At 31.8% G+C, this 19,507-nt stretch overlaps 1 protein-coding gene across 1 annotated transcript in view; it reads right to left on the bottom strand.

Annotated features, from left to right (window-relative positions):
• The window catches only part of ADAMTS20 (ADAM metallopeptidase with thrombospondin type 1 motif 20), a 150,296-nt gene that overhangs the window by 47,688 nt on the left and 83,101 nt on the right, over positions 1–19,507 (bottom strand). The window contains exons 19-28 of the mRNA XM_006916882.3: positions 19,101–19,227; positions 17,157–17,367; positions 16,875–17,039; positions 16,223–16,387; positions 15,024–15,143; positions 14,316–14,423; positions 13,429–13,593; positions 13,027–13,317; positions 12,092–12,253; positions 10,637–10,813 (exon numbers count right to left, since the gene is read on the bottom strand). Of these exons, the coding sequence (XP_006916944.1) occupies positions 10,637–10,813; positions 12,092–12,253; positions 13,027–13,317; positions 13,429–13,593; positions 14,316–14,423; positions 15,024–15,143; positions 16,223–16,387; positions 16,875–17,039; positions 17,157–17,367; positions 19,101–19,227 (1,691 nt within the window). The remainder of the gene's footprint in view (positions 1–10,636; positions 10,814–12,091; positions 12,254–13,026; positions 13,318–13,428; positions 13,594–14,315; positions 14,424–15,023; positions 15,144–16,222; positions 16,388–16,874; positions 17,040–17,156; positions 17,368–19,100; positions 19,228–19,507) is intronic.

Below are 19,507 nucleotides of genomic sequence, written 5' to 3'. Positions count from 1 at the left end.
GATAGCTAGGAGCAGTGACAAAGCCAGGAGGACTTATTAAAAAGTCAGACATGAGAATTTTAAAATATGCGAATCCAGCCTATCAGGGTGAAAAAATAAACATTTCTACACTTGTCTTAAAACTATTAACTGCTGCTAATGACAAAATATGATTTAATAACAGTATCATACACTATACATACAGGTTTACACCGATATAAGCTCAGTATAAGAAAACTGGATGACTACTAAAAACTGAAATTTGATGCAATATTGATTATATTGAGTGTAGTGTTCATAATAAGGGTGGAAATATTCTTTACAGCTATGTTTTTTACAGTTAGACCATTTTTGCTAATAAATGAAACTCTAGATGCCACCTGCTTAATCAAGAAAACAAAGAAAAATAGCTGTCTTCAAATATTTGCCCTGTGAATTTGATGTATTCTTACTTTAAGGTGCAGATTGAGCATTACAGTTTTCAGACACATATATATTTTCATTTCAGCTCAAAATAAGTAATAATCACATAGTTTTCCTAAAAAGAAGTGGCTATATTGTGTTACGGTATGATCAACTTTAGAAAGGTTCGCTAGACATGGAAACTGTGCACTTCAGCTGAGAAACTTGTTGAAATAATTTATGCATTGGATTTAAGAATAAGAAAATTAGAACTCTCTCTTCCAATTTAAAAAAAAATACAAAAAAGAGAGAAAACAGTTTTTAAATATTTCAAGAATCACAGTAATTTAACTCTATATATTTGTGTGTTTATAAAAAATATTATTTATTCAAACGAGAAAATGAAAATTTCATAGTAAATTATGGGACATTCTTTGGTAAAATATGCCTTTAGTTCTTAAAAATTATCAAATGACTCATAGTTTTATATTGCCTCTCTTATTGTGACATCAGGTACCTGAATGAAATCCTAAAGTTATTCCCAGGCTTTTAAATTTAGTTTCTGATGAAATAGATTTCCAAAAGGAATTTGCCTATTATAACCACAAGCTAAAATATTTCCAACTAATTTCCCTTTTAAAAAGTTCTCTAGTTTTCCCAAGAATTAAAAAAATTTAAAGGAAACATTTTCCCAATAAGAAAGCGAGTTTTATTCTCAACAGATTTGTCCGTGTTCTGACTTAAAAGGTAACTATAAAAAATCCTTATAGTTTGAGTGACAGAAAAACTTGGAGATAATATTTAATTCCATAAAACTCAAAAAAATCTCTAAAGCTCTCCTCAATATCGATCATAATCACAAAAGGCCTACTTTACCATATCTAAATAAATGGAATACCTTAGCACAACAGAAAATTGGATATTAGGATGATTTTTATATATAAATTATGTATCAACAAAATAGCTTTCTACCAAAATATGCCCACACATTATAGTTGGTGAATCATGAGAATTCTAAATTTAATAAGGGCAGAAACCACATCTTTAAATATATATACTGAAGAAACAAATGAATAAATGCTACATCAAAAAATGTATGAGCAAATACATCCAAAGATTTTTTAAAATATGCAGTCTGTTTTATCTGAATGAGGTAGAGTTGAATAATCTTTAATTCTACAAAAGTAACAGAAAGGAAAGCTTCATGTAATAGATCTCTTTCTTCAAGATATCTGTTGTTTTTCTGATTCTATGGGGTATCTTATAGAGATAAGAAGGGCCTCCTCCTGGTTTTCTCCATGACTGAGATCTTGCCAAGTTTAGCAGAGAAATGCTGACATGGAGACAGGATCTCATATGAGCTACTGTTTTTCAGCTTGTTTCCTCTGAAAAAATGTCCAGGAGTGAGCAAAGAGCCATGCATGATTATTTTCCCTATTCTTAGATGTGAAAATTCTCCTAAGGCCCACAAATAAACAGTGAAATCTCCTTCAAATGGAAGGATGTGAACTCTCTCTGGTGGCGAAATAGTCATTTTTTTTGTTAGAGTGGCAGTATAAGTTTCCTTTTATTCTTTCAGTCTCCTAAAAAGAATTCTCACAAAGTACACATTTACACAGTATAAGTTGCACACTATACTGAATGACATCCCAAACAGAATGATTAATCATTAATTACACAAAATGCTTTCTGGTTCTACCTATTGAATATTATATTTGGGTTTATGAGTAAAATCTATATTAGAAGAAAACTTTCCTGTATATATGTTTATACTATTCTAAGATATTACAGGCTACAAATAGAAATGGTTCTACTGTGGGCAAGCCTTTTTCTGACAATTTTAATTACTGCATCCAAGATCTCTTACCCAGAAATATGGCTTCTTGCTACAGTATTTTCAGTTATGTTGTTGTTATATTTTGGAAGTAGTTTATTTATAGGGTTTCTTATTATATTCTATTAAAAGAAATATTGCCTCAAACATAATTTGATAGTCATTTGTTTAAATGTATTTTTGTTTTCATGTTTTGCCAGTTGTAATATAAACTCTATGTCCTGATCTATTCATATTTTTATCCTCCGCATCTAATGCTTTGTAAATATCACTAACACACAATAACTGCTATGTAAATATCTACTAAATGAATAAACTTAATAGAAATTCATGATGATGATAAGAATTGGGCAGAGATTGGCTAATCTTTCTTCTCTTAATTAAGTCAAACTAGCAAAATAGCAAGTTTCCTCTCCTAGAAAGTTATTCTAAATCATTTTAAAATAAATCTTCATGACAGACACAAGCCATTAGCCATGCTGTTCTCGCCATATTTGTCCACTTAAATTCTCTCTGAATCTCTCATTTACCTACTTAATGGGAAGAAGTGGAAACTCCTGTACTATTGCTCTCTCTCAGTAGCAATTCTCTCTGAATCTCTCATTTACCTACTTAATGGAAACTCCTGTACTATTGCTCTCTCTCAGTAGTTATGGCTGAGACTGGATGGCAGTAAAAGACTAAAATATAACAATGACATTCAGTACATGTACCGAACAAGGAACTTATACTCCGAATAAGAAATTAATGTCTACAAATCAATAAAATAGAGCGTAAACTTCAACAGAAAAATGGGCAAATAGGTACTTCACAAAAGAGAAATTCTCACAAGAATAAACATATGAAAATGTACTCAACTTAATTGAGCATCACAAAATGCAATTTAAAACCATAAAGAAATACCACTGCACATCCACTCAATTCAGTAAGAGTTAAAAGTCTGATAATATCAAGTGTTGACAAGGATATGGAACAATTGAAATTCTCACACAACCACTTTAAATATCTGTCTGATATAATTTACTACACCTGAACATATGCATACACTAACATCCTGCAATTCAACTCCTGTGTACATATCCAACCGATCTGCATACACATGTTCACCAAAAGACATGTGAGAAATGTTCATAACAGCATTATTTTTAAGTTTCAAATAAAAAACTCCCAAATTCTTACCTGGAAAATATTCATACAAATCATATTCATTCAAGTCATACGACTATATATTCACAAAATACTAGGTTGCAATGAGAAACTACAATTACACACATGAATGAATCTCACACACCTCATACTGTGACTCTCACAAATTTTCTAAGTTCCATCTAGATAAAGATCAAAGGCAGACAACTTATCTATAATATTTTATGTCAGAATAGGAGTTAACTTTTAGGATGACTTTAAACGGATACATGGGGGAACTTCTGGGGGTGCCGATGTTCTTGGTTTGGGTACTGGCTACACGTAAGTGTTCACTTTGGAAAATTCATTGAACTGTATCTTTATTTTTTCGAAATTTTGCTGGATACCATATTGCCACAAAAGTTTAAAGAAAAAAAGCCAAACTCCAGTCCAAACTGATTTCTCTCACACTAGAGTAGCACTTGTTTCAGTGGATCTTGTTTCAGATTTTTTTGTTATTAGTTTTATCTACAATGCTTGGATTTTCAGCTCCTTGAAGAAAGGGAATATGTGTTTATTCCTGGACAAGTGATAATGACAAGCAAAACATACTGAGCCGTGATGTTGCAGGCTCTATACCAACCACTTTACCTATTGTTTTATTTAACCTAAAACAATGTCTTCTTTAGGTAGCTATTTTTATTCTAAGAAAACTCTTAGGAATATTAAGTAACTTGTCAAAGTTCACTCAGTTAAATTAATAGCAGCTGACTCAAACCTAGACATTCTAACACCACAATTCACTCAACTACAAGATCTGGGAATGACTCAATACTTAACATTTCAGCAGGCTTAAGAATAACATATCTTCAAACTCTTTTGGTCAATAAAAGTTTACATTTCTCCTGGTGAAACCAAGATTATATTCTCTTATTTGAGACTAGTAGACAATCAGGTTATGTACCATCAAATGGTCCCTCAATCTGTAGTTTGTAATCCTAGGGCTCTCAAATTAACTTGACTCCTTGCCCAAGCTTTTTACTTTCTTTGAAACCCAACTGATAGAATTTACTGATATCATAATTATCATGACTTTTCTAATTTCTCTACTACAAAAAGATTATTTCACATTTGATGATTTTTTTCCTATGACAGTGATAAAAATGTGATGCCAAATAGATAATTAAAAAAAACAGATCCATCATCTATCCTTTAAGGTAAACAAGACATTTAAGAGTGGATGAGAAAGCAACTGCTTTTGGGAACTCCTAATTTCTAGAGTTATGTAATTTTGTTACCATAAATAACATGTCAACTATAAAAACTCTTAGAAATGTATATTTATAAACTTTGAAGCAAAACTTTCTAATCTATTTAAATGGCTTCCAATCTTCCAAAGTTTTAAAGTTAATTGAGTTTTGATGCCATTTGTTAAAACATAAAAATATAACTCCTTTTAGTACTTTTTAAGAACTCAATGACATCATGGAATATGAAAATTTGTGAGACAAATTTCAATAAGTTTTGAATAATTGGTATATTGGATTTAAAGTCAATTACTAGTATATAGAAGGAACATTCAGTGATAAACTTTGCTATATGAAGGTGTGTATTTTTGCAATGTAACTTTTTCAGCTGTGAAAGCTATTGATATCACATATTGAAATAACCAGATATTTGAACTGCTATAACAGTGTTAAACCAAGATTTTCAAAACAAATAAAATATTCCACCATTTTTTTAAACATGAGATAGCTATAATAGTTCAGTCAGAAAAAAGTATACATAAAATAAAAATATTTAATTTAAATTCATGTTTGTACATGTGCTATAAATCACAAAATATACATATAGTTTGTTTGCAATGTATAAATATATAATAAAATATATAAGGGTGCATGCTCAAAACTTTTTACTAAGGTATATTTCAAAAAATAACTTTTTACTAAGGTATTTATCAAAAAATAAAAATCAATTGTCTAGAAATTGTTAGGCAGTATACTTAATATTAATGTCTGACTTGTAGTAACATAGAAACTGAAATATACTTTTTTAAAACTACTAAAAGTTGATGCAGTTATAACAAAAATTTCCTTTATAGATGGTCTCATCATACAGCACACTGATATTGTAGAACACTGAGAATATGTTCAAAAACATCTAAATCTATTTTTCCAGAGAGTCTTAAACATTCCAAACCATTATTCCTGGGAGAATAGAATTACCATGAAAACATGGGCATTTTCATTTTCTTTAATGTACTTTAAGATAAATATATTTCTATAATATATTTTAAGATAAAGAAAAATAAAGACATTGCTATTTCATGTCAAGATGCTTTTTTAGTTATTTTAAACTCTACATTCTAACTTCACTCAACATAACACACAGAAAGTCTCTTCATTCATGATCTCATCATTAATTAGGTTATCTATTTAAATTTTTCTTAAGTCATTCATTTCAAACCTGTAAGGTCCATTTGTGTCTCCAAAATTATTTTCAAAGCACTATATCTAAGGCAAACTATAAATCCAGCTACATTTTCCCTTTGGGTGAGGCATTAAATCCATATGTGAAAAAAAAAGATGCTGCAAATATTCAAAAGCTAAATTATTTTTCTAGGGTAGGAACTTAGAACACCACTCATCGCTTGCCAGGTTATAATGGAATATATCCTACTAATTTAGGCTTTCTAGAAGATCCACTGGCAGAATTATTGTGTTGTCAAGTACAATCCTTATTACTAATTCTTGGATAAGTATGATCTATTAAGCTTCCATATTGAGTGGATTCAATATTATAAATCACACAGTTGTTACTGAAATGAGAAAAGAATCCTACTGTGCATTCTGATCATTTATTTAGTACATTCATCACTAAACTGCAGACTCTTTGTATACAGGAATTGTGCCTGGTTTATCTCTAGTGACTAGCATGTTGAAGGAGATGTTCATAATTTGAAGGAGCATCAATGAAGGTAACAGAAAGACACGGTAATAAACAAATGGCAACACTTATTCATAGTTAAAGATTTCTGTAATGAACTTGGAATAAAATGGATTTCCAGCCTACTACTATGTTTATGTCCTTCCCAAATTTAAGAAAATAAGTACTACAATGTTAGAACCCTCCACTTTACAAAGAATTGACAGTTTCTTGAAACCATTTCCCCACACATTACCTCGTTCTGGCTGCTGCTGGCCAGAGGGGCAATGGAGTTATTGACAAGTTTCTTCCTGAGTGCATTCCATCATGAGTGGAAATTACCTTGGGAGGAGCAGCCTAACCCAACTTTTCAGACCCTCAATGTTCTTTTGTTACACAAAGCTGTTAAAATCAACAAACTGCAGATTTACTGGGTGTGTGCTGCTACTTGCTTCTGGAAGTGCTTCAGTTTGTTGCATTCCATTGTATTATATTGGGGATTTAGTACAGTATAGATATTTTACAAAATGCTGCAGTAGGGCATTCTTTTAAAAAGAAACACTTTGAGAGGAAAGCACCAGAATCAAGAGGGTTTAAGTATCAAGCTCACATTATTTAAAAACAATTTTCTCATTTCTGTGAAAAAAAACAATCTTTAATGGAAAAAATACTCTTTACTTCTATTGGATCATCATCAATCCCAGAACACACTGGAATACACATTATTTTCTTACCAAATATGATTTCATTCTATAAAGGGAATAAAAATATTGTAGGAAAATGAATCACTTAAATGAGATTTAATGAGAAAATAGAGAGTAATATAAATTTATTTAAAGAAAATTTGTTAGAACAGTTTATGTTACATGTAATATTCCTTACTATATAGGAAAGTGAAGAGAAAAATCTTTACTTACCTTTTAAAGACTATCTTGATTATAAGTGCATCTGTTTTTAACTTGCTAAATAAATTTGTGTCATAAATTTTTATTCAATGTTTATAATTTATAAAAGGAAATATAAAACCTAGTATTTAAAAATTGATAGCTAAACAATAAATATTTTTAATACCAATGTTAGTTTCTAACTGAATTATCTGAAAAATAGCAGTTTATACATATACTAAGTAAAATTATGAAAACATTCTATTCAACAATTAAATGTTTAATAAGAGAAATGAACAGTTGTTACTTAAGAAAAATATACCACCAAAAGAAAAGAGGCATTCATTACAAGATCTGCTCAGTAACTTAAAACATTTTAGGTACTGATCCAAGAAGTAAAAATACAACATACACATATTAATTATGCAAAGCACAAAGCTGCAACACGTCATTAATAAACACGGGTTAAAATACAATCATTTCACATTGACTACTCACAGATACAGTCATTAAATTAAGACATAGGTTAAGATTTATTTATTCTTTTCTTTAATCATGCTTATAAATTATTACAAGATTTCCCACAACATGAATAATATTTAAATGTATATTAACAACTTCTTACATTTTAGTGATTTAGCCCTTCATATTTTAACTTTGCTTTAAAATGAGAGGTGTTCTCGAATTTCATATCATTCATATATATATATTTTTATACCCACACATATTCTTAATTGTCTAACCTAGTGAATCGAACCTGTTGAAATTAAAGTTATCCATGAAAGAATATTAACCTGATATGTTAATAAGAGGTATTAATATGTAGCAACACTGAAAGAGGTAAAAGGTTTTATCTGGTTTTAACCTAACTTCAGGTCTCGTAAACCCTTTTAATATAAAAGGCTAATTTAAGAAATAAAATTCTTCATATCATTAAAGCCAGGCACTTTAATGACATACATGTTCTTTATACATATAAAAGGAAAATAAATAAGTTTGTAAAAATTCTGACATAAACATTTGTGATTTTTAAAATTCATCTTCAATTTATCAAAAAATAAAGATCACAGTTCTTCACTAGTGCAGAGATTGAATTATTCAATAAACTCCTTTTAGAACAGACATGTAGTAAACAATAAACTGTGTACTTCTGTGTTCCTATTCTGTTATTTGTGGTATTACTGTTTCTTGTTCATTTGTTTTTGTTAGACTGAAAAAGTCATCTATGCACAGGACTTTAATGAATAGTCTAGGTTTTTCCCTTATGACATCATTTACATACCAAAACTAACATGACACAAGTGTATTAGATTACAGTATTACATACAATCCAACACAATCCATAAACATTGTGTGATGCACACCTTAAACTTATACACCGTTATAGGCCAGTGATATCTCAAAGCTAAAACAAAAAAGTATGAATACCATAGTAAATATATAGAGGTGGCTGATAAATCTTAAAATGTTTTAAAAGTATTAAACAAATGATTAAAAACATCTAAAACTGACCCCAAATGAACATTTGTAATTCTAATATTCTCTAATGGTAAGCATATTTTATGTTAAATTTAAAAGCATTATAAGGTTTATTAAATAGAACAGAGTCAGCAAACTATTCCCAGAAAGGGCCAAATAGTAAATATTTCAGGCTTTGAGGTCTAGACAGTTTCTACTGCAACTAATCAACTCTGCTTTATAGTGCACAAGTAGCCATAGATAATGCATGAAAAATGTGCATGACTGTGTTCCAATAAAATTTATTTACAAAAATCGGTAGTGGGCCAGATTTAATCCATTGGCCATAATTTGCTGACCCCTTAAAGAGAAAATCTGACTCAAAAACACTTAATTTTAGGTACTCTGATAACTAGCACAAAGCAGGAGATATAAGTAAATGTGAATTAATAAGGTCATGAATGAGCAGGGAAAGTAAAACCTTTGTGCTCAAAAACAAATGCCATTGCAATTCAATCTCTAATTAGTGTTTAAAAGTCTGCTTTCCTAATTGGGGTTAAATTCCAAGAAGGCAATCCATAGCCTTCTTAAGAACTAAGCTTGCAAATTAAAACCAATAAAATGAAAGAAAATGTTACAGAGATATAATAAAGAGAAAGTGAATTTCCAATCTCAGATGGCTAACAAAAAAAATGATACCTTTTTGTAGTGAGTTCCTACAGTATTTCGAATCTCTCCAACTAGAATGTAAACTCCATAGGGGTAAGAAACATGTCTTTATTATCTCTGTAGCATAGTGCCTAGGATATAGTAGATGGTCAGTAAACATTAAGTAAACACGTGAATCTTTTCTATGGAAAAATATGTCTTTTGTTAACTCACACAAAGTGATGGTTCTCTGATGCAGGAATCTAACTTTAAGATCCTCTTATAAGTTAAAATGTCCCGTTGTTTTATATCAATCACATTTGGACTTTAAAGATGAATTTTAACTTGAACTAGAACTTGACCTACTTTTCAAATAGCATGAGTTGAAACTTGGGTTTACATATCATTTAAAGCTTTGACTTACACAAAGCAACACAAGGGCATGCGTCAGGGTTGACTGTAAAACTAGAGTTATAACTATTTTCCAATGGAGAACTGTTTAGTTTTATAAATTTAATTATAAATAGATCACAGACTCAAATCAGTTTTCACCCAAAAGAAGTATACTTGGTTATTCATGATTTAAAATATCAAAAGTGACCAAAATGCTAATTTTATACACACATACATATATATATAAATTACTCTTCAAAGCCTGGATTTGAAAAACACTAGGAAAAAATAAACCGTTCACAAATATTTATGGATTTCATCTATGACTCCAAAAATATAAAAAATTAAAACATTCACAAAACATAGTAACTCCACACAGTGGAAGAAATGAATATTCATATAAATTACTATATAAGTCGTACTTTTTCATGATGTATGTAACAAACTGTAAACAATTTATATAAGTAAATTTCTCTATCTTTTCTTTATATTTTCACATTTTCAAACAAAATATTACATTTAGCAATGATAAAAACAAAGTTTTAAAGAACGTTACTAGACATTGACAGACAAAAGAAAGCCACATACAGTTATACACTCAAACAAGACACAGCCATAATTTGCCATTGTTACAAGCACAATGTTAACATTATATACAAAATATAGTAAAGCATTTCTGATTAATTGGAGGGCAAACCAAAGATGTACTGGAGAAAAATATTTCCATTAGAATAGTGCTATGGTTCAAAATTCACTTATAAAAAATAAATACATATTAAACTATTATATATATATTACAGTACTTTAAATTGAATGGATTCTTCTTCCAAACTCTCAAATAACATAAGCCAAGATGGCCAATGGTCTGTTTAAAAAAAATCAGAGAAGATACAGTATGTGCATCATAATTTACAAAAAAGAAAAAATTAAAGTAAAAGGGACATAGTAAAACAAAACAAAAAGGATAAAAATAAAAATATTATCGTACCGATTTCCACGGTCCCCGATGCCATGATACATCATCAGGGCAAGCATGTACATGACATTGTACCACACTAGGTGGCTTGTTTAAGATTTCACAGTTTTGCTCCTGTGACATTTGGCCATTGGGAAATTGACATATTACGAATCTTGATTTTATTCCTCCTCCACATGTTTGTGTACACTAAAAATAAGAAGAAAATTCAAAACTATGTGACTTTAAAAAGAATATATTGCTTTACTCAATGTTTAATACATAATTAGTAATGCTAGAGTTTAAAGTTTATCATTTCTTCACAATTCTCAACATTTCTTCATGGGTAAGAAAATGAATCAAAGTATTACTTCCATAATTTAAAAAAAAGACCTAACTTTGAGAATTAGTACCATAAAATATTTCTATAAGATATCAAGGGTCTATAAGATAAACTCCTGGTAAGCTAAGAGCCTGGTAGGTTAAGCCAGAAACAAAACCGATTTACTTAAGTAATAAATATTAACTACCAGGCCCAATATTAATTAATAGGATATGGTATCCTATCAGTAGATTACTATGTAGCCATGAAAGCTAATAAAGCACATCTAAATTTAAGAACATGGAAAGATGTTTAGTATATATTACATGAAAACAGCACATAGCAAAGTAGCATATATAATATGAACCTATTTCTGGACCGACACAGAAGTTTGGCAGGAAATATATCAGTATTTTAAAAGTTCTTATCTTTACATAATTTTTCATATTTGAATTGTCACAATAAGCATATCTAAATTCAGAAGTAAAAATGTTACTTCCATTTTAGAAAATAGTAAAAGTATATTTTTAAAATGTTACTTAAAGTATATGTTTAAAAAATTATTTTCTAAAGTTTCTATGGAGAGTAAATATGAACTAACAATCATTAAGCAAAAAAATAGTTGACTAATTAGATTAGGTCATTATTTTATCCCTCCAAAGCCAATGTCTTTCTTATTCTTTCTCACCCACCCATAATATAGGTGAGATTAGTATTAGTTATAACCATTTAAAAAGTTATCTTCATATCCAAAGTACCAGAGGAATGCCAGCATATGAAGAAAGTGCTCAATAATTAACTGTTCAAAATATTCACCAAATGAATGGTTCAGTAAAAGAATATAAAAATGGCCTATATATCAATCTAATTTTCTATCTTAATTTCAATCTAATTTCCTAAGAAATTAAAACATTAATATACTAATTTTAGAAAGGTATTAGGTTCAGACATATTGGCTAGCATATTAGATAATGTTAAAAATCTGGAGTATATATTTCCTTTCATGAATGAGTGATATATACCATGACAGACTATCCGTTAAAAGAACATGGTTTTACTCACTCAATTAAAAAAAAAAAAATCTTTCTGTATTGTACAGTGAAGTAAGATTATGTCAGTCTTCAGAGATGTCATAATCTCCACGTTTAAGAAATATTATAACTTACTTCTCCCCAGCTTCCGTAGTTCCACCGTGGACAAGGTCCTGAATCACAGTGCTGTGACTCTGGGGGTTTGGAGTCTGCATCACAGTAGCTGGCACTTTGTCCATTTTCATCCTGGCAGACCACAACTCTGTGCTGAACACCTCCAGCACAACTGCTAGAGCACTGACAAGGATAAAACACACAAACTACAGATTCCACATCATGAAATTACATGGTGAAAAAAAAAAACAAACCAGTATTTTGACTCAAATTCAAACTCTCCACATTAAAATCCCCCTCGTGGGAATCGTAATTTGAATCCAGAAAATCTGTCAGAACACTTGAGTTTCACTAGAGGCTTTATTAGAATTTGCTAATGAAAAGGTGAAGTTTTAAAGCTTGCAATAGGAAATTCACCTTTGTCCTAAGTATTAGATAAAAAGGAATTTTTAATGTCTCACTATAAAAGAATAAAAAATAAAAATTAGTGTTAAGTTACTTAACTTTTATATTGGTGTTTTTCCTTACTTTATGTCATTAATCTTATGCAAAATATGAACTACTATGGTAGTTTTTGTAGTTTATCATGATTTTACACCAGCTTACTGCATTGCTATTATAGTAATTTCTGAGTTTGATTTTTTTCCATAAACATTTGTAATTTTACCTCTTAAAAGATTTTCATTTTTATTATAATGGACTGTAATCTGATTATTTTAAAGTGCATTCTTCTGTAATCATAATATCAAATTAATGTATAATTCAATAAGAACTCCAGGGATTTGTAATCTGCATCAAAAATTGCTTAATTCTTTTAAGATTTAAATTATTGATCTTCAGATAAATCTAGCATTAAAAGCATTTGGTGTCATTATATTTATATATATATATATCTGTTAAAAGGCTATAATATCACAAAATTACAGAATTAATATAACTCAATAAAGACAGCTTACTGATCCCCACGGTCCTGTTCTCCATTGATTTCCTCTGATTGACAGATGGACCCCCTGATTTTGATTATCTTCTGGTTTGTGAGTTAATGGAAAATTCCTGCCTGGAAAATGGTTTGGCTGCTCCGAGGAAATGGGAAAGTCTCTGTACGTGGGCGGGCAGGCTGCCACATTACATTCTTGTTCTATGGAAGGGCGAACTTCAGGGTCACAGTAATTTTCATTCATTGGCTGATGGTACTTGATGCATAAAACTTGTCGAGTTGTTTTTCCATGGCCACAGGAAGCTGAACACTGATCACAAATTTAGATAACGTTTATAATGTAATAAACTACAATATTATATTAAATATCTAATGTTATATTTAAATTTTTCATTTCATTTTTTATCATAAAAATACTTACAGGTGACCAATTCCCTGTTTGCCATTCCCCGCAAGGGCTAAAACAGATAGCTATTTCGGCAGGCCGAGGTAAATGGGCACAATATGATTCATCTGCTATTCCATCATGAGCATCACGACAACTTACATAGCGAGCTTGATTACCTCTTCCACAAGATGCGGAGCACTTAAAAAAAAAAAATGAATTATACCAAGGTGTTATATAGCACCTTTACACATAGCTGTTGCTCACATTTCTAAAACAAAATTTCTTGAAAAAATTGTAAGTGATATCACCTGGCAGGACAGTGAATATCTCAGTTTAGATCATAAATTTCACAAATCAAATATTTACAAGAAAACACCCAACTTCTTAGAATACTAGTTATTTGCAAAATTAAAGATATGAAAAGGCATTTTATATGAGAATCTTAAGATATTTAAAATACCTTTGAAAGGCCTAAGTAATAGAGTAGATATGATCCCATAATTCAATATAAAGAGAATATGCAAAGCTTAAAAATATATACCACAAACAGTTAAAGCCAAACTTTTGGTTTAGAAAAACAACATGAAAATGTCAGTAGTTTAAGTAAAGGCTGATAAAAAGCCTGATATCACATCTGCTTCTCATAACACCCTGTGACAAATATTATTATCCCAATTTTATAGATTAGAAAATAGATGCAGAAAACTTAAGTTACTGGCCCAGAGACACAGAGTTCTTGAAAGGCACAGCAGGATCTGGCCATTAAATTATCTAATTCTAAACCCTAAATTGCTTCCACACCACTAAAATACCTGAGTGAATGCACACATTAATTTGGCGAATCCGTAGCAACCACCATTTTGTTGATGTTTAAAAGCCTCCAATAATAGAAACTGTATCTCTTACAGGAATTCACTTACTGGGGTCCAAGAACCGTGTCGCCATTGTGCCGTCTTTCCCATGGGAACAGCTGGTAATGAAGTGGCCCCAATTTTACTGATAATAGGGCAAGGTGTCACTATACAGTCCTGTTCAAAGTAAAAATGGGTCTCATTAAATATCAATTAATCGCTCTAATATATATTATATCCTATACTTCATTTCTTCTTCCACATACCTTATTCAAGAACAGCTGCATACTAAACTACAAATAAACAATGTAAAGGTTTTAGTTTTCAAAATACAAAATAGTGCCAAGGGCTTGAAGTAGATAGTATGACGTTGAATCCTAAAGTTTGGATCATTCTATCTAATGGTTGAAAAGGAAAAGAGCAATAGTCCCTCAAAAATACCACTAAGCTGAAACATTCTGAATGAACAGACACTACCTGAAACAGTATGACACACTTTAAAAGTCCATGATATTCATAATAGATATCATCCTCTTTCTGCAGTCCAATGGATGGAAATATATGTTAAATGAGTAATCCAATGGCAGATAAAGAATTTAAAAAATCATTAATAAAGCTATAAAGCTGACAAAATCAAGAATTCCCTCTGACACATGTACGCACCCACGTTTTTAAGGCATACAAGTGGAAAAAATACATACCAAAATAATTTTAACACATCAACAATCCCACTGTATCATAAATCTTTTTTTCAGTCCATGAAGAGATGTTCTTTACCTGCCTGTCACTAGGGCGACTAGCTCCATGGCACATTCTGTCATCTAACACTGCACTGAGCAGCTCACTGACACATTTAACGGCACGCATCTGATACCCATGTCCACAGGTGGCGGTGCACTGAAGGATATAAGTAGGTATCAAACACATTACTCAAAAATTATATACACTTAATTTTCTTAATGAATACACAGATAATATATTTTCAGATCTTTTTATTAGCCCTTTTACACCAGATTCCAGCCTTAACATCAGCAAATTTACTCTTTATATATTCAAATTGATATAGGTACTAATAAAATATTGACATTAAAATGCACAGTGATGATCATATGTTTAAAACATTATCATGTAAAAATGCCAATAGAGTCCTGATATTTTGGAGGCAGAGCCCATAAAATTTGGGGAAACTAAATACTTTTCAAAATCTACCTGGTGTATCTGTCATTTAGTGCGCTACGTATAATTGATTAGTTGAACTATGGTGTTGGAGGAGAGACAAACAAGTGATTCCTATAGCATATTACACCTCAAACATCGCTGGAGGCAAAATGACAAAACTGAAGCTGTCCTGCTTCAGGCACATCATGAGAAGGCAGGTTCTTTGGAAAAGACAATAATGCTGGGGAAAACAAAAAGCAGCAACAAAAGAGGAAGACCAGCAGTTGAAGCCCACTCAATGGCATGTAACACACACAATCTAAGTAAATTTCAAAGAGATAAATAAGAAAGAATATGCAACGAAGTTAAAGAGAAGATGAGAGAAGTTTTCCCATCAACTATGGCAACCTCCCTCAGGATAATACCCACCCTCATCCAGCCTGACCACTGCTCATCCGCAAATCCCTAGCTGCCTGCTTGGCAAAACTACTAAATGATGCCTATGCTAAATACAGTAAAGATAATTTAAACACAGTACATGAAAATATAATTTAAACAGGCTGATGAAAGCATAACATCTGTAGCATTTTGGTCAACAAAAGTAAATTCAAAAACAAAGCTGAAATTTACCACAGCAAAATTAGTAGTACTGACAAAATTTTGCAGAAAAGGGTTTACTATTTCAGTGGTATTTTTTCAATAAATCAATCCAAACTGAGCTGCATTCACCAAAAAAGAAAAGAAAAAGAAATACATCACAACATTTGTGCTGTTCTGTAAAGATGGATTAATCAGAAAAACCCTTATCATATACTCACAGAACCCCATGGTCCTACTTGCCAAGAAGCACATGAATGAAGCTCACATGGTCTCAGAGATTCAGGTTTGGTATTTGGATTACAGAAGCCATCACTCAAATGATCTTCATTCAATTCACACCACACCTGCCGCTGCTTTGTTCCTTTTCCGCATGTAACAAGACACTGTAGGAATGTGATTGACCATTATCTATTTTCAGTATTGATCAGCACAAATGCCTTACAAAATGATACCATGATCAATCTGCATATTAAAACACAATTGAAGGACCATTCCTAGGACATTTTCCTTTCACTCCTCCAGAGACATTTACTGCGTAAAGATCAGCCACCCCAACCTTACTGCCCAAATCCCAGTGTAACATCCATTTGTCCTGGAAACAAAGGTATAAAACTTTAGAATACGTATGTATCTCAGGCTACGATGAAGAGTGGGACTTTCTTATGAGAAAGGTTATAGACTAAACACCAGTTAATGCTATTGTTAGCCAGATACTATAGTTTAAAAAGAAACCATTTAATTTTTATTGCCTTGATAATAGTTATTTACAAAATTATAAAAAAAAAAAATTTGAATTACATAAAGCCTTAGATTGCAAAGCTTTTCTACACAATATCATAACAGTTCTGAGACTTGTGTGTTTAATGTTACCTCACTCCACTCACTAGCAGCCCAACTGGGACAGGAAAATTCATTGCAATTCTCTATTGTCACTTGGGGAAGATCTTGGCATTCTCTATCAGCAAGGCGGTGGCCAAAGTTATTGATACAATATGATTCTCGAGACCTTTCCCCTCCACCACAACTCCTGGAACACTAATTCAAGAAAAAAAAATGTGACAAAAGGAAAACAAATTAACAAAAATATTTATTTTTGTATATTAAGAAGAAAGGGTTAACTTTTCTTAAGCATCGCTTTTTTTCTTTTTGTACCTGGGACCATTCTGAATAATGCCATCTTGTTAAGACACAGTCACCATGGCAGGGTTCTCGGGTAGGAGGTTTAAGTTGATCACTGCAGTAGTGGTCATCTACGGGAACAGTCTGTCCTTTATGAATGGAGTACTTCATGCAGTGGACATCCAAGGACCTATATCCTTGACCACAATGGGATGAACATTCACTTTTGCCAATGATGTGCCACCTAGAAAAAAAGGATGTTATTACACTTAGGAGGTGTGCCAATTCATGTAATTTAAAAAACGAATTCAGAGAAACTCATGCATACAATTCTATTTCTAAAATTCTGTTTGAGTTGATGAACAAGCCACCTGAAAATATTTGATATAGCATTGAATTATAGGTGAAAAGTTCTTAGAGATCATATAGCCCAAACCTTCATCTTATAGACGAGAATATGAGGCCCCGAGGTGTTGAATATTCAAATAGTATAAGCACTTTTTTTTTTGTTAGAAATATTACTTTTTTCCCAAATAAAATCTAACTTGCTCTTCAAGTATATAAACATGTAGCTAGTCTGGTAAAAGCTAGAGAGAGGGAGCCAGTACTATATCTACTGGCCTCACCCTGACATTTAGTGGCAGCTTTGGAAGTATGTCCAAGGAACCCCAAACTTCACCAAAAACCTTGGAAACATCTGGTGTAGATCAACACTGCTCAAATATTACTGGCTGATTTAAGTCCATATCAGAATATATTTGACTCAATCAGGTAGTATCTCTCCGCAAGGGTCCCCAATCCTGTGGGGACAGGTACCAGTCTGTGGCCTGTTAGGAACCAGGCCACACAGCAGAAGGTGAGCAAGGAAGTTCATCTGTATCTGCAGGCACTCCCCAGTGCTAGCATCACCGCCTCAGCTCCATCCCAGATCATCAGGCATTAGATTCTCATAGGAGCACCGGTCCCTGGTGCCAAAAAGGTTGGGAACTGCTGCCCTGCAGTTATGATTATGGAATATCTGGGGATCTGACTACGTCGATAAAGATAAAGCCTTTAAAAGTTTGTAAACTAGGTTTTTGTAAAGCATATCACATTCTCTTCTTAATTTGTGTAATCTATTTTCTGATGTTTTCAAGGAAAACATTTTCCACAAGTAAAATTTGCTAGCTATAGCCAAATTATTCCAATTATAATCCAGCAATCTATCAGACAAAATGAGTGCACCAGTATAACAAAGCACAGAATTTATGGAGTTTGTTTTCATTCCCAATAGCATCTCAAGGATTTCATTGTGTTTCAATGCACTACAATGTAGTGATGCAACTTATACAGGAAGTTCCACCACTAGGCTTTCCTTATATATCTTCAAACATCATAAATATATAACGATTCTCATCTTTGCTGAGTGAAGTTGGTTCTCACCATCCCTGAATGTTAACTGTTCTTAGATTCACTCTAAGACCAATGACAAGAAAACCTAATGACAAATTTAGAAGTGCAAACTTTCCAGCCATGATCTAGATTCATGTTCCTGAACATCTTATGGACAAAATATTGATAAAATTGATTTCTCTATCTATTGATTTTCTAATCCTCAAATTTAAAAGTTCTTTGGTTCATGAATTCAATGGAAATTACAGAATCATGATACGAGATTTACTGTTTCAGATCTTTAAAGCGTGGGTTTTCAGAATAGAGTTTACCTGTATTCATTTTACAAATTTGTTTCTATTTGCTACACAAAATATTGAGGCCTGTCCGCTGGCATTCAGCAAACACTATAAACAAAAATTCAAACCAATTGCTGAGTTTCACAATGAATTAGTGAGCCTGAAATTTTACAATGGCAGGAACAGAGGACATGTTAATTACCATTTTGTGCCAGGCACTGCGTGAGATGCTTTATATCTTATATCATTTATTGAATTTAATCTGGTTCCAATATACATTGGTTACATTACACATTATTTCTTTTACCTTAGTTCACAGTCTGTATTGCACCTTTCAGTCACAAACAGTGGAAGTGGTAGATGGTCACATCTTTGATCGAACATTTCCATATGATCACTCTTACGTATGCAGGTAATTTTTCTTCTATGAAGACCTTGGCGAAAGTCAGATAAAAATTTTGAAAAAAAAAGGAAAATTCACATAAGTAGATGCTTCTTAATTATTTAATTCTAATAGCCTAAAGGACTCAGCTAAGAAACCAAAAAATTCCAATGCAGCACACAGGAAAGACTAGCGTATTAATCTAGTCAGGAATAACATTATATAATAAGTGAGCTGAATCCTGAGAGGTGGAGGAATTTGCTTACTGAAGAGACATAAGGAAGGTGGGACAGGTATGGATGGAGCAGATAATTCTTTATAGCTGGATGGAG

The sequence above is a fragment of the Pteropus alecto genome, unplaced genomic scaffold (genome assembly GCF_000325575.1).
Source record: "Pteropus alecto unplaced genomic scaffold, ASM32557v1 scaffold196, whole genome shotgun sequence".
NCBI lineage: Eukaryota > Metazoa > Chordata > Mammalia > Chiroptera > Pteropodidae > Pteropus > Pteropus alecto.
Note: the sequence above shows the minus strand (reverse complement) of the source record. Positions and strands in the feature narration are given on the sequence as shown.